General features: G+C 38.2%; 1 protein-coding gene across 9 annotated transcripts in view; it reads left to right on the plus strand.

Moving 5' to 3' along the window:
* Positions 1-13,946, plus strand: part of Mcc (MCC regulator of Wnt signaling pathway) — a 425,319-nt gene that overhangs the window by 234,982 nt on the left and 176,391 nt on the right. For 4 of the 9 annotated variants that reach the window (XM_087194482.1, XM_087194484.1, XM_087194481.1 and 1 more), the window contains one exon: positions 4,772-4,825. The exons of the other annotated variants lie outside the window; for them this stretch is intronic. In XM_087194482.1, the coding sequence (XP_087050608.1) occupies positions 4,772-4,825 (54 nt within the window). The remainder of the gene's footprint in view (positions 1-4,771; positions 4,826-13,946) is intronic. 9 annotated transcript variants of the gene reach the window in all.

The raw sequence follows: 13,946 nt of genomic DNA on the forward strand, positions 1-13,946 counted from the left end.
CTGAAAAGTAATTCAGTTCTGATAAGTCAGACATGAGAATACCCTGATTTTTCTTAAGTGCTGCTACCTTAGAAGAAATTAAATTGGTAGTAATGCACATAAAAATTCTTATCTCTTGATTCTGAGAAAGCCTTGAAGTTTCTCAATCAGTCAGAAATGAGAATGGAGTGGAGACTAATCAGTGAGGAAGCCCTGTTTTATTTTTCAAGCACAGTCTCTCCTGTAGCCCATGTATATGCCTCTGCTTTCTCTAAAACGCAACTGGCCCTTATTTTCTTGTTTTAGGCTGGTAGCCTACCCTCCCCCCTTTAATTGACTACTATAATTTTAATGTAAGTGACTCTTCTTGGCAGGTACAAGGTGTAGTAGTTTTATGACCTCCTAATCCCAGAGGCACCAGTTGCCCTACTTTGACAACTTCTTTTGGGTTTTTCTATAACAGTATTTTTGAACATTGAGATAAATGAAGAGTAGAGATTGTTGGTAGTTGCTATTCATGAAACTTAACCTGTTTATTTCCCCATTGTCAATGAAAATACTTGTTATATTAAAATGTCTTTGAGGGCCAGGGGTTTAGCTCAGTGGTTCTGGGGCCTGCCTCGCAAGCACAAGGTCCCAAGTTCGACCCCCCGTACCAAGAAAAAAAAATGTCTTTAAGCCAGGAAACAATTCATAAAGACCAAAAATGTGCTCATAAAGAAAAAAAAAAATGGCCAAAAATGTACTCATTAAAAAGTAGAAATAAAATGTTCTCGGTTGCCTCTCATTGATCACAGTAGTATTATTTACATCAATTAAATATTTAACTTAAATATGAACCAAAATTTTGTGGTTAGTTATTAAGCAAAATACTCAGTAAATTGTATGCTCCCAAGATGTATTCCCTGAAGGTATTTACATTTCTGAGTTTTCTTTGAATGGGCAAGTTCAGTCAATTAGCAAGTATTTAATGAATACCCTAGGGCTTTTAGTATATCCAGAACCCCATTTACCACTTTAATTCTCAGGAGGTTTTTTTGGTTTGGTTTTGGTTTTGGTTTTTCGAAACAAGGTCTCTCTATGCAGCCCAGGCCATCCTTGAACTCACTATGTAGCCCAGGCTGGCCTTGAACTTAGTAATACTCCTGCCTCAGCCTCCTGAGTGTTAGGATTACAGGTATGCACCACTACACCTGGCTCTTCCCAGTTATTTATTTTTTTAAGAATTTGTCAGAGTGATTACAACTGATAGTCACAGTCCGATTTGTTTTTCTCTTAACATACATATGACAATTTTTTATTCTTTAAGAAAATAAGAATTGGCTTGTTGTGAATTTGCTTGAGGAGCTAAAGATCGGGACTATGAAGAGAGAGGGCCTTGAGGATCGACTTGGCAGCAACACACTTCTGGCCCCGACTCCCAGCATTGCCCGCCGCCTGTCCCCCAGCTCAGGAGAAGCTCTGGCTTTCTTCTCCAGTGCTCATCCCGCCTTTTATCTGGTCTGCTCCAAGCTGCTGTTTAGCTTTCTATTTTATTGTGGGTCCTCAGGGTACCTTACTTGGCAATACTCACTTGTAGTATTTACAGTTGATGATGCTAACAGCAAACATAAACATTACTGGCATCAATCTTAGTACTTTATAATTCATGAACTTAATCCTCAACAACCCTAGACATAATTATCTTCATTTAGCAGATGAGGAGGAAGGGATAGAAGAATGAAGTAATGTGTTCAAAGTCAGCGGTGCTGTAAGTGATACAACTCAGAGGTAGAGGGGAAACTGGTTCCTACTATATTGTCTTCTCATTGGCCTAGAAAGCCTATCTGCTGTCAGGTGAAAGGCTGAAGACCAAGACCAGACCAGGCCACAACAAGCCTTTATTAGGGGAATAGATCTGCTGGGCTGTCTCTGAACAAAGGAGAGACAAAAGCAATATGGCCGGGGCAGGGAGAGTCTTTTATAGAGACTGGGGTGGGGTTTGTAGGCGCTGAGACGGGGTTGAGTGAGGTAGTGACTAGGGAATGGAGGAACCGGTGATGTCACTAGGTGGTAGGAGGTGAGCGAGTATTAGGTTACTTTCTAGGTGGGAACAGGGACATGCTGGAAAGAAGGGTTTATTCTTTGGTGGGAGCAACCATCTTGGCATGATGTCACACAGGGGAGGGGGCAAGGCACGATAGGAAGAGGGCAGCTACTATACATAATAGCTGCTGAGGTAGTGGGAGACCTATCATCTGCCATGAGCATTTCTAGAAGTTATTGAAATTTGGGTTCCAGATTATTGTGTCCACTTGGTGTATGCAGCAAATGCAGCAATGTCATTTCAGACTCAGGGTCAAGTACTACATACATTGTCTGTGAGCTGCCATCTTGTATCTTCCTAGGAGTATGGCTTATTTGTGTGGATCCCAGAGGGTTGAAAAGGGAATCTTGTAGCCAGATCTTAACTTATCATGTGCTCCACACCTTGGAACACCGAAGTACCTGTCCTGAACTTAAGGAAAGCCAGCATCCTCAGGTTAGGAAAGCAAAAACAAACAAAAAGTGGTAGCAGGAATATCACTAATGGTGCTTCGGTCTGCTGGAGTCTCAGAAGCCAGGCAGATCTTGATAGACTGTTAATGCCCTCAAAGTCTGGTGAAAATAGGCAGAATGGATGTACATTCAGGGTCTAGTTCTTTCTTCGTCTACAGAGTTGAAACTCCAGAGCTGGATAATACATTGAAGTGGAAGGGTGCCCTGCTCCCAATACTGCTGTTTCTTAGAGGAACTTAGGTGGTGAGAGTCTTTTTTTATCACAATGGTTTCTTTGCAGGGGGGAATGTGCAGTCAAGGAAGCTCCTTTCCACCATGAAGAGGCGCTTCTTCAGGTGCTAACTTGCCTGGTGCTAATCTATCATGCAAAGCATGCGGAGTGAGAGAGAGACTTCCAGGCACTGTCCCATCAAATAACAAGAGTGTTGAATTCACACTCACTGTTTTATTCACACTTTGCCCTCAGTTCCTTTGAGTACAGATGGACCTTTAATTCTTAAGTTCTGAATTCCATTTAAATGCATGTTTTTCTTTGAAGATCCCTTACTCTTTTTCTGTTAATGGCTGAAGAAAGCAAGTCATTTGCATGGACAAATCAGCTTTAAAATTTTTAGGGGAATTCCTTTTAGGAAGTAAGAGGCTATGTATATGTGTTTGGTTATTGGAACCTAAGAACCCAAAATGTAGGGTAGAAAAAGGGATAAGGAGAATTGTGTGGTGTTCTCCGAATTGTTTTTTTCTTGGGTTTTTTTTTTAAGTAGACTTCATTTAGAGCTTAATGACACCTTTCACTCTGAAAGCAGAGTTATCTAAGCCCTGAACAATTCCAGAACACCCATGGGACACAGCTGAGGAGAAGTAGAACTTAGAGGAAGGGCTCGTGGTAGGAGTGATAGTGGTACACACATGGAGTTAGCCAGGGTACTGAGGTTACCACTGGTTTATGTATACTTGGGCTAAATTGTTAGAACCCAAGAATCCATTATTCAGTGAGGAACCTGCAACTGCTTTTAGTGGCTTCTGTTTTATTTGTAGCCTATATTTCTGGGATCCATGAAGAAGTGTAGTGTTGTGTACCAGCTGGGTGGGGCACAGTGTTTCCTTGAGGAAGTTGGTAGGAGGAAAAGTCTCATTTTAACTCTAGTTTTCTATTTATAATACTAGTATAGTTTGTTTTACTTTTCAGTCTTTTTGAAGGAAAACTGAAAACTATGGTTAGAGGTAGAGACCTATTCTTGAGGGATTTTGGCATTGTTTGAAGCCTGCGTAGGGGACCTGCCCTGGCACCCTGAAACATAACAGTCTTACTCTTTTAGTCTAATGCAGAGACACTGCTCCCAGTCACATTTCACAGAGGAAAAACGGGTAAGCAGAACTGTGTGTTATTGACTCTTCCTTATCTTGACAGGATAATACTTGACTGTATTCAAATATATCTATTTATATGGGGTTTCAGACTTATTGTAATGCATATGAATCAAGAATTCATCTAATGTTTGCTGAATGTTGAAAGTGATGATGAATTAAAGTAGCAGCTTTATTTAGAGGTAAGTTTAGATATTATGACCGTATATTGTATAATAGGTTTTCTGAGGGATTTAAATGTCTTTTCTTAATGTTTAGGCGGTTTCATTTTCATGAACTATCACAGAGATCCTGAAAGTAACCAAGCACCATCAAATTCAGTTAATTAACAAATACTGAGTGCCCATGATTCCTTTAGGTGCTGGTCAAGATGAGTGTTTAAAGTGTGTTAATACAAGTAACTCAGAATATTTCCCTCTATTCTTAGTGGTAGAGAGTGACAGAATTTATTCTCTTGTGCATATACGTGTATCTCCCTAGCCTGTGAATACTTTTCTTTCTGTTTGAGAGTAGATGATGAGCAGATCAGAATTAGTTCTGACAATCAGAGTCATCCTAGGCCTTCTGTTAAACTGACAGAATTTCATAGCAGTTAGGATTTAATATTATTTATAATCTGGGGTTTGGGGCAGCCAAATATATCTTAGGTGACTTCAGATGAATTTGGATCTAATTCTCAAGGAAATGTTCGTTTTTATAATAAATGTTGAAGCCTTTCTCTTCCAGAGTGCCAGATGTGCTGGTGACATCTGGCTGGAGTGGGGGCAGAAGGAGGCAGGAGGGGAGGGAGAAGCCACATATGTACATTATCTAGCAGTGTCTCAAAACTGTAAATCACAGAGAAATGGCTGTTTCAGTTACTAGATTGACATTTCTTATCTCAATATAGATTGTCTCTTGGAATAAGGATTTCAGACACCTGGGATTTCAGAGAATCTGTCAGGTGAGGAGACTTCATTGCATTCATATTTGTGTTTGAAGCAGGCAGCATGATCACTTTGGTTACTTTTTCTCAAATTTGCAATTTGAAGTGCATCCTAGTCTGAGACATTAAGAGCAGTTTTGGGGGTATGAGTTTAATTATCTAAGATATTTATAGAAAAACATCAAGCCTTTCCAGTAACTTCTTTCTCCTAAAGATGGGTATTTTCAGCTTTTGTAACTCATATGATGTAACACACATTTACAGATACAACTGGCCGTGTAAATAAATACCCTGTTCGGCCCCAGTACAGTTTGTTTCAAAGGAGCTTGTTTCCACTGCTGCAATACCCTCAGATCAAGTAGAGGGCCTCGTACCACTTATTTGCTCTGTTGGATAGTGTTTCACTAATACTAGTGATAGTCAAGTTTATAGAGCATGTTCTGTGTACTGGTTGCTTTGCTAAGAGTTTCCCCTGGCTCACCTTATTTAATCCATATGACCGACTTCTGTGGTAGGCAAAGAGGTTGGTTTTCTGTGCAGCTAAGCAAGCTCTGCATCCAGTCCTCACTGGAGTGGCCACTTCCCGATTCAGAACGGGTCTCACTGTGGGTTCGTGCGGCCTAATTCTGCAAATAAACACCTTACTTGTAAACATCAGCTCAAACCCTTAAATGATCTCTGTTAGTTGAGCAGACTGAAGTAAAGAAACCTGCCCCCTCCCCGCCAGGTTAGGTCACCCAGTGAGCAGTCAAGCCTGGCTTTCAGCCCAGGCCCTTTAAAGCACTCAGTGCATGGTTAAAGAGTCTGGGGTGTTTTCGAAAAATTGTATGAAAGTTTTGCCTCATATAAATGTTCTATTACTTGTTCTTAGTTTGTAATCCTGTATTCTTAGTGTTTCAATAAATTCTTGCCTTAAGTTTTCAAAATGTCTCTTAGATTAAAGGTGTTTTTGAAGTGTGACACACTGAATACATGTGTATATGATTATGCATTAATCTAAATTTGAATCGTAATATGAATACCTACCAAGTAAACTGACGGATTATCCAGTATCACCTGTTTGAAGCTTTATGGGCACATGAATCCAGAATGGGGAGACAAAGGGGAAGTTTGAAGATGCCTTGGACATGTCGATGCACATGGCCTGTTGTTACTGAGTGCTGTGTTTAGACATCTAGTTCTGAAAGATAACTACTTGGATCCCCATCATCCAGTATTGAAAGGTAGGGTGGAGTCTTAATAGCATTAAGTGGGTCAAGCAGAAGCCATTAATGCAAATCTGTAAAACATTCTAGATATAGTTACCCTACTCCTACAGTGTTTGTTGGTGTAGCTTTCCTGCTTGTTCTTTTTTCTCCAAAGGTTAGACAAGTCAGTGTTGGAAAGAATGTTTTATTTTTGCCTGTTAGAATTTCCTTCAAGGTGAAAGCTAGCTAATGATGTAAAACTTTTGTGCTTGGATTGGTGATAAGCTATCTCAGTAATTGTATTTTGTAGTTTATGAATCTACTCTACAGTGACTATAAAACCAGCAAGTTGTTTAAATTCAAAATTATATAGGTTCAGTAGAATTTAACTTAATGTCAGTTAATACATTGTTGGCTGTAATAAAAACCAGAGATTAGTGAAATAGCCTTGAAATAAAAATGACAGCTCACAAAACTCACTGAACCTCGATAAAACCATGATATTTTTTATTGTCTCAAAGTTCAATACACATTTTCTCTCACATGTATTGGCAAATTAGTAATGATTGTTTTAGAGACATTGCTTACAACTTTTATAGCTGCCAAGAAAATTTATCAGCACTTCTTTTCTATGAGGAATTCCAGTTTAGAGATGATATGGAGGAAAAAAGATTAATGAGAAATCTCATTAGCATATTAGGCTGTAGGAGCAAAGGGAACACAGGAGACAGCCATGACTAATCACCCATGTGCTGTGGACATAGGAATATTCTAAGTTGGGATCTGGCTAAATAACGGGTCTGCTTCATTTTAAGTGAACCTGTTAATACCTAATTTACAAAACTGAAACAATGGGGCGCCTTTTGTTTTTTTACATTCTTGTCTGTATTTTCTATTAGTGTCTATAAGTTTTTTAAAATACTGGGTTTCAGGGGAGATCCTGCCTCAAAAAAAAAAAACAGAAAAAAAAACCCCTGGGTTTCAGTGCATACATTTTGATCATATCTGCCTCCCATTACCTTCCTTTACATTCCCTCCTTCCCACTCATTCTCTTCCTCTCATCTAATAATAGTTTCCCTTCTACTTCCATGTCATCTTTTTAGATTCCATGTATAAGGGAGAACATGTGACACTTGTGTTTCTGAGTTGGGGTTATTTTGCTTAATATGATTGATCTCTATTTCCATCCATTTTCTTGCAATTGGCAAAATTTCATTCTTTTTTATGGTTGGATAATATTCCATTTGTGTGTTTGTGAGTGTGTGTGTGTATTCATATGTCGATGGGCACCTAGGCTGGTACCATATCTTGGTTGTTGTGAACTGTGCTGCTTAATAAACATGGGTATGCAGGTATAGGATATTGCTTTTTTAAGGATTTACATACTGAGACAGTTTTTTCAGGTGAGAGCATATTTACTGGGGATGTGTAGAATATAATACAAACTGAGCTTCTTAATTAAATCAGAAGTATGACATTAGTGAACAAAAATGAGAAACTCAATGGGGAAGGGGAGCGACTTGCAGGGATTGAGAAGCACTGAAATAAGGAACCATTTCAGAACCGTAGTATTCAATTTGAAAAATAAAATTTACTGTCTATAGTTCCCACTAATGATTGAGAGTCAACTTGTTGAGACTTTGTTCTTCCCATGGAAACATTTCTCAAATTAGGTAAGAGTTTTGGAGAACAGGATTTGCTTTTCAGAATGAGGAGTTTTAAAAAATTGACTCTAATATATAAATCTTGCAATACAGGGAATTCCTGTTGCTGGGGAAGTGTTGTTGCGCTCATCTCTTTCAAATTGGGTTCCTTTGTGGTGTGGAGTATGCTGTGAGAACTGAGATCACAGCCTGTTTGCAGTCCATAGCAGTGCTGCTCAGCTGCTTGAGAGAAACTCTATTGGAACTGTAGTTTTTGTTTCAGAGAACCACAATCTGTGGCAGTGCTGTCACACAACCAGGTACATGTAATTGACATAGAATTTGAAACCAGTTTTTTTCCTCACTGTACCATCTTAATGATACAACCTTGGTATTTATCTCAATATTGACAAATTAGCACACTAAGTTGTAACTTCCAAAGAACAAGAGCAAGCCTTTTTCCAAATTAGGCCATGTCAACATGTTCTTTCTGTTTGGGATGGACTAGATCTGTAATTCTTGTTGAATCAGAAGTATTGCTGAGTTCAAAAAGTGTAAACATTTTCTTTCTTAAAGGAAGAAATGTTAAGGTATAGCTGTCAGCTTGTGCTAGGAGGAAGGGTAGGATAGAATTTGATTGGGGCCCTGTTATTAACATTTGTTACATCACATTGATTAGCTTCTGAAAATACAGTGATGTTCCTTGTTGTTTATGTATGAGATGTAAGTCCTCCCACTGCACCATCTAAACTTGTACCACCTGAGAGTTATATTTCAAGGACATCAATGTGTTAGCTCTCTTAGGAGAATCTTCAAATTGAATTTTTAATGAAAGATATTTTTAAATGATGAAAGCAAGCTTTAAAATTCAGTTAAATAACCCATCACTGCCCTGATTTAGTAAGAAAAAGGATTAGGCAGTTCAACTATAAAGTGACCATTTTTAGAATTCACCATTTAACATCTTGATCAAGGACGGAGAGTTATTTTAGTGGTGTGCAGACTTCAATTTGCTTTAATCCTTTAACTGCACATTAGCTCGGAGAAGAGTTCAGTGGAACAGAAATGTTGCCTGTACAATAATTGCAGAGTAGTTCTGTGGGTTGCTGCTTAGATCTGCCTGAAGTATTGCATCCAAGCCTGCAGAGAGTAGTAAGAAGGTAGACTTTTTCCTGTAAGCAATACAAAGATTGTTTTTGTTGACTTGAGAATTTCTTTTTTTTCTTTCCAACCCAGTGCCTTAATTTGTCTGTTAATTGAAATCACTACTGTTATACATTAGGTGTTTGGAAAAATAATTGCAGTTTATGATTACTGTCATCATTAAGTATTTACTTACAAGGTTTTTTAAATATGTCTTAAACAGTATTTTTTTTTCAGTTTCAGTACTATTGCCAGGGTTCTGCTATCTTTTGTCTATCCTTCCACCTCACTGGCTGCCCCTTCTTGGACTCTAGCTGGTTTTTCCACCCTTCTCCAGGTACCACCTGTCAGGGTGGCATTTATTCATTCTTCATTCAGCCTCATGGCTGTAGAAACCATATGAACACTGGCTTCTAAGTTCATATAACCTGCCTTTGCCTCTCTTCTAATTCAGCATTCGTATTCACCTGCCTCTTCATTGTCTCTCAGGGATGGCAAAATAGATATCTCAAACTAAGCTTTCTAGAGCCAAACTCTGAACTCACAGTTCATTCATTCATATATATATATATATATATAGTGTTATATATTATTATAGTAACCTCATATTATAATATAGTAACCATATTATATAGTAACCTCATCCTTCTGTTTGCTCAGATCAAAAATATTCGAGTCTTTTTTCCTCAGCTTCTGGAGTGCTGGGATTAAAGGTGTGGACCACAACACCCAGCTAATGTGAAAACTTTCTCTTTTCCAGTGCTGTGTATAAAACCCAGGGGCTCACACACGGTAGGAAGGCTCTCTACCGCTGAGCTACATTCCTAGCTCCTGTTTCTTGATTCTTGCTTTTCATACTCTCACAAAGTCACACTGTCTCTTCTGAAAAGCTGTCCAGAATCAGACTTCTAGTCCTCACACTCACTGTCATCTGTTTTTGTTTTTGTAACTGGTCTCTCTGCATCCACCCTTACACCTCCAATGCCTCTTCTCAACACAGCAGTTGAGCAATGCTTTTGAAATACTGGTCAGTTCGTGTTTTTTGCTATAAACCCTCTTTCTCTTACACTGAAAAGGCTCCAAAGTCCTAGAAGTGAGCCATGTTCCATAATCTGAACCTTAACCTTCTGTCCCACAGTTCCTCCCTCCATCTCGCTGCCAGACATATTGATCACCTTGCTTTCCTCTAGGGCAGCGGCAGCATGTGTCTCAGGGCTACACTGCCCTTAAATATCCACGTGGTTGTCTGTCACTTTCTGCAGGTCCCTGCTCAAGTGTCATCTCTTCAGTGAGGCCTTTACACCCATCTATAAATACAGTGACACACTGTCCTTATCTATCCCTTTGCTCACTCCCTCATTCCCCAGTGCTATCTTGGGGGTGGTGGTGTGTGTTTGCATGTATAAAATATTTCTTTATTATTCTCAGACTAAAATAAAGTTGCATATGGTCAGGAACTTGTTTTGTTTTGGCAGAGAGAATATACTGGGTGCATAGATTCTCAATAAATATGTAACTGAATAAATGGACTTTGGATCCATTTTCTATAAAGGTTACAAAAGTATGTTATTTTATACTATTTTTGATAGTTACATTGCTTCTTAGTAATTTTGTACATCTTGGAAAATTTCATTTTAATTTCTCTGCACTAAAAAGACTTAGCTGTACATATTATAATATTTTGAAAAAAAAAGCATCAAAAAAGGTTTAGACACAATATAATGACCAACTGTGTACCTTTCACTGATTCTAACATCTTTGCACATCTGTTTTATCTCCTTTTATATCTATATTTCTAAAAATTTTTTCTAAACTCTTTTTGGTGGTGGTGTTGCTGGTGCTGGGTATTGATCCCAGGGCCTCATGCATGCTAGCTCTGCAAGCAACTACCACTGAGCCACCTCCCTGCCTCTTTCTGAACCATTGAAATAGTTGTAGATGTAATGACCTTTTAAATACTTTTATCGTTTTTGTTTTTTGGGGTTTTTTTTTTGGTACTGGGGATCAAACTTGGGACCTTGCGCTTGTGAGGCAGACGCCAGAACCACTCAGCTAAATCCCTGGCCCCTTTTAACTACTTTTAAATAATTCAATATATTGTCTGCAAACAAGAATCTCCTCTACATATATGCATGAGACAAATCTTATTTTTAGAAAATGTAAGATTAGTATAGTATTACTACCTAAACAGAGCCCGTATTCAGATTTTCTCATTTGAACCCATAATATCCTTTGTAACTGTTGTTTAAATTGCAGGAACTAGTCAAGTTTTATAATTGTATCTAGTTGTCATGCCTTTTTAGTCTCCTTTAATCTAGAATATAGTCCCCAAGCTTTTACTGATCTTTCATGACTTAATATTTTGAAGAATCCATGCAACATATTTGGCAAGATGTCCTTCAATTTGGCCACATTAATTTAATCATAAGAGAATGCTTTTGGCAGTACTATAACACAGGTGATGCAGTGTGAGTAGGTCTGTCATGTCAGTAGGCACATGGTATTCCATCTCGTGATTAGTGGTGCATATTTGGACCAGAGGTTAAGATTATGTCCACCAAACTTCGCTATTGGAAAGGTATCTTATTTCCTTTTGAAATATGTGTTCATCCTCTTTCCCAGCCAGCTTTTGCTCCGTGACTTCAATGTCTGCCAATGACTCCTGCCTGAATCAGTTACTATGCTCATTGTAAAAATGGCAGTTTTGTTTTTTATGTCATTCTTTCTGTATTCATTGACATTCTTTTGTAAAAAGCTCTTGCCCTTCTGTTTCTACTTCTATAAGTCTTTTCTACTACCAGATAAATTTATGGATTTTTAAAATATTCAGTGTGTTATAATCCATTACTGTCATTGATTTTGATACTGAAATCTCCCCAAATTTGGCTAAGGGGAATTCTGTATTACAGTTTAATGGGAAAAATAATTGAAACATCTTTTCTTTGAAATGGTCAGGCGTTTGAGGAGATTAAAGGGTCCCCTAATAATTGTGTAACATTGAAGGGATCAGATAGGATAATTGCGTCTTCCTAAGGGAAATGAAGAGGGCTCAGGTGTGCCACAGTGAACAGTCTTGTTCAGCTGGCTTCCTGCCAGCCATGGGATAATGCCTTTCTGGCTGAGGCTGATGTGAAATTGGACCCCTTCTGTCCTTGCATCATTTCTGTCCTCAGTGGCACAGTTTGGCAAGGTCTGGGAAGACACAGGCCTGTACTTCAGCAGTAGTCCCAAAAGCAACTCCACTAGGAAGGAGTTTTTGGCTTTTTAAAAAAATTCTTTAATGCAGTTTCTAGATCTACAGAATCAGACTTTGGATTTGTCCCTGCACCTATTCAGAACGTTTAAAAGTTTTGCAGAGGTAATCTTAATGTCAAGTTTTAAAACAGATTTGTTCATTGAACAGTGCTTCAGTAGGCAAATTCTCTGATCTGCTCTGTTAATTCCAGGGATCAAACTCAGGACCTTGCGCTTGCAAGGCAGGCGCAGCGCCACTGAGCTAAATCCCTGGCCCTGCTAGGTTTAATTTTGCCAAGGCTAAGAGTGTAACCTGTGGTTTCATTTTAAGTGGTCTGTCCTCTCTTCTGTTGTGATTATTGATACCTGTTTTTTGTTTATGTTTTTGTCTTATTATGTTTTATTTTTTAGACTAAACCAGTCTTTAACAGAGGATATAGTGTCCCAGGAGTGAAAAATCAGGCTCACAGCCGATGAGCAGTCTTACTTACAGACTCTCTGTACCATAAAATTTTCATGACAGGTGCCAAAAAGGGGGCAAGTAATGGAAAATAATAGATCTTACAGGGGAAATAAGACTGCCTTTTCCTTGGCTTTTGTGATGGGAATGGAATGTATTTGACATCTACCTCCTACTTTATAGCCATTATAGTTATATAGAAGTAGTATAACATTTGGATCTTACCCATGAATATCTTATAAGCTATACCAGGATTGTTTGTTCCAGATGTGCTTAAATTCTATCTACAATAAGTTGAAATTTGATCATTGTTTAAAGATGGAGGAAATATTATTCCACAAACTATATTTACTCAAAATACAAAGATTAGTTGCATGAATGAATAAACTCCATAGCTGTAGGACAGAACAAATCGAATTGGGGAACTGTGGAGACAGTTTGAGTTGCCCTGAGGTATAGTTTACTTCAGGAACGAAATATTTAGAAAATGAATGTGTTATATTTTGGTGAAGTTTCATATTCTATTTTCTCTAAAGTTTTGGTGTTACTTTTGTTTCTTACAGTACTAACACCAGATTATTTGCCACAGTTGAGCGTGCTTACATTTTATGGTGTGCTGGATATTATGTGAAATTTATTTATAGAAGACGGTATTGGGGTACCAGTGCAGTGGTTACCCTAGAGATAAGGAAATACACAGAGACAATTATAAGGGACTAAAATGTGTCTAGAGAAATATTATGGGCCATTTTTGCTAATTCAGACTTTTATAATGTAATGCTAAAACAGTTCACTTAATCGGTCGCATTTAGAAATAGGTTGTCATACCACTTTGGATGAGAAAGAAAAAGGAAAATTGAGACTGGATATTTCTGCCACTGGTAAATATCTCTGAGATAATCACATTGCTTATCCTTGGCAAATAACAAAATATAAATTCTTAATTTTCTAAAGCATACCAAGTATAATTAGCCTGATTCTCAGGTGTAAAAATTGTTAAGATAATTAACCAAGTTGAAGTCACTCAGCTGGTTAACAGCAGAGACAGACTTTGAACTCAGGTCTATCTGAGGATAAGACATCTTTTAATACGACTTTCCTCTTGAGGACAAATAATACTTACAAAGAAAAAACTCTGTAAAGTTAGAATTAAAAAAATTAAAATTACCCATAATTTCACATCCCAGAGATAAACACTTTAAACATTTTAGGGGATATTGTGCATTATTGATTTAAGAAGGTGTTCTGTAAGCTTAATTTCAAGCTGATGAAAAGCACATAGGCATTATTTAGATTGTAACATCTTATCGCTTCTCGGCCTTTTGGCTAAGATCAAGTGTAGATTGTAACATCTTTTCTTTTTTGGGGGGGGGATGCTGGGGATCAAACTCAGGACCTTGTGCTTGCAAGGCAGGTAGCAGAACCACTGAGCTAAATCCCCAGCCCCACCATCTTTTCTTTTAAAATGGTA

Source organism: Heterocephalus glaber, unplaced genomic scaffold (genome assembly GCF_053883595.1).
Source record: "Heterocephalus glaber isolate CG9 unplaced genomic scaffold, H.glaber_assembly_v1.0 deba00001606, whole genome shotgun sequence".
NCBI lineage: Eukaryota > Metazoa > Chordata > Mammalia > Rodentia > Bathyergidae > Heterocephalus > Heterocephalus glaber.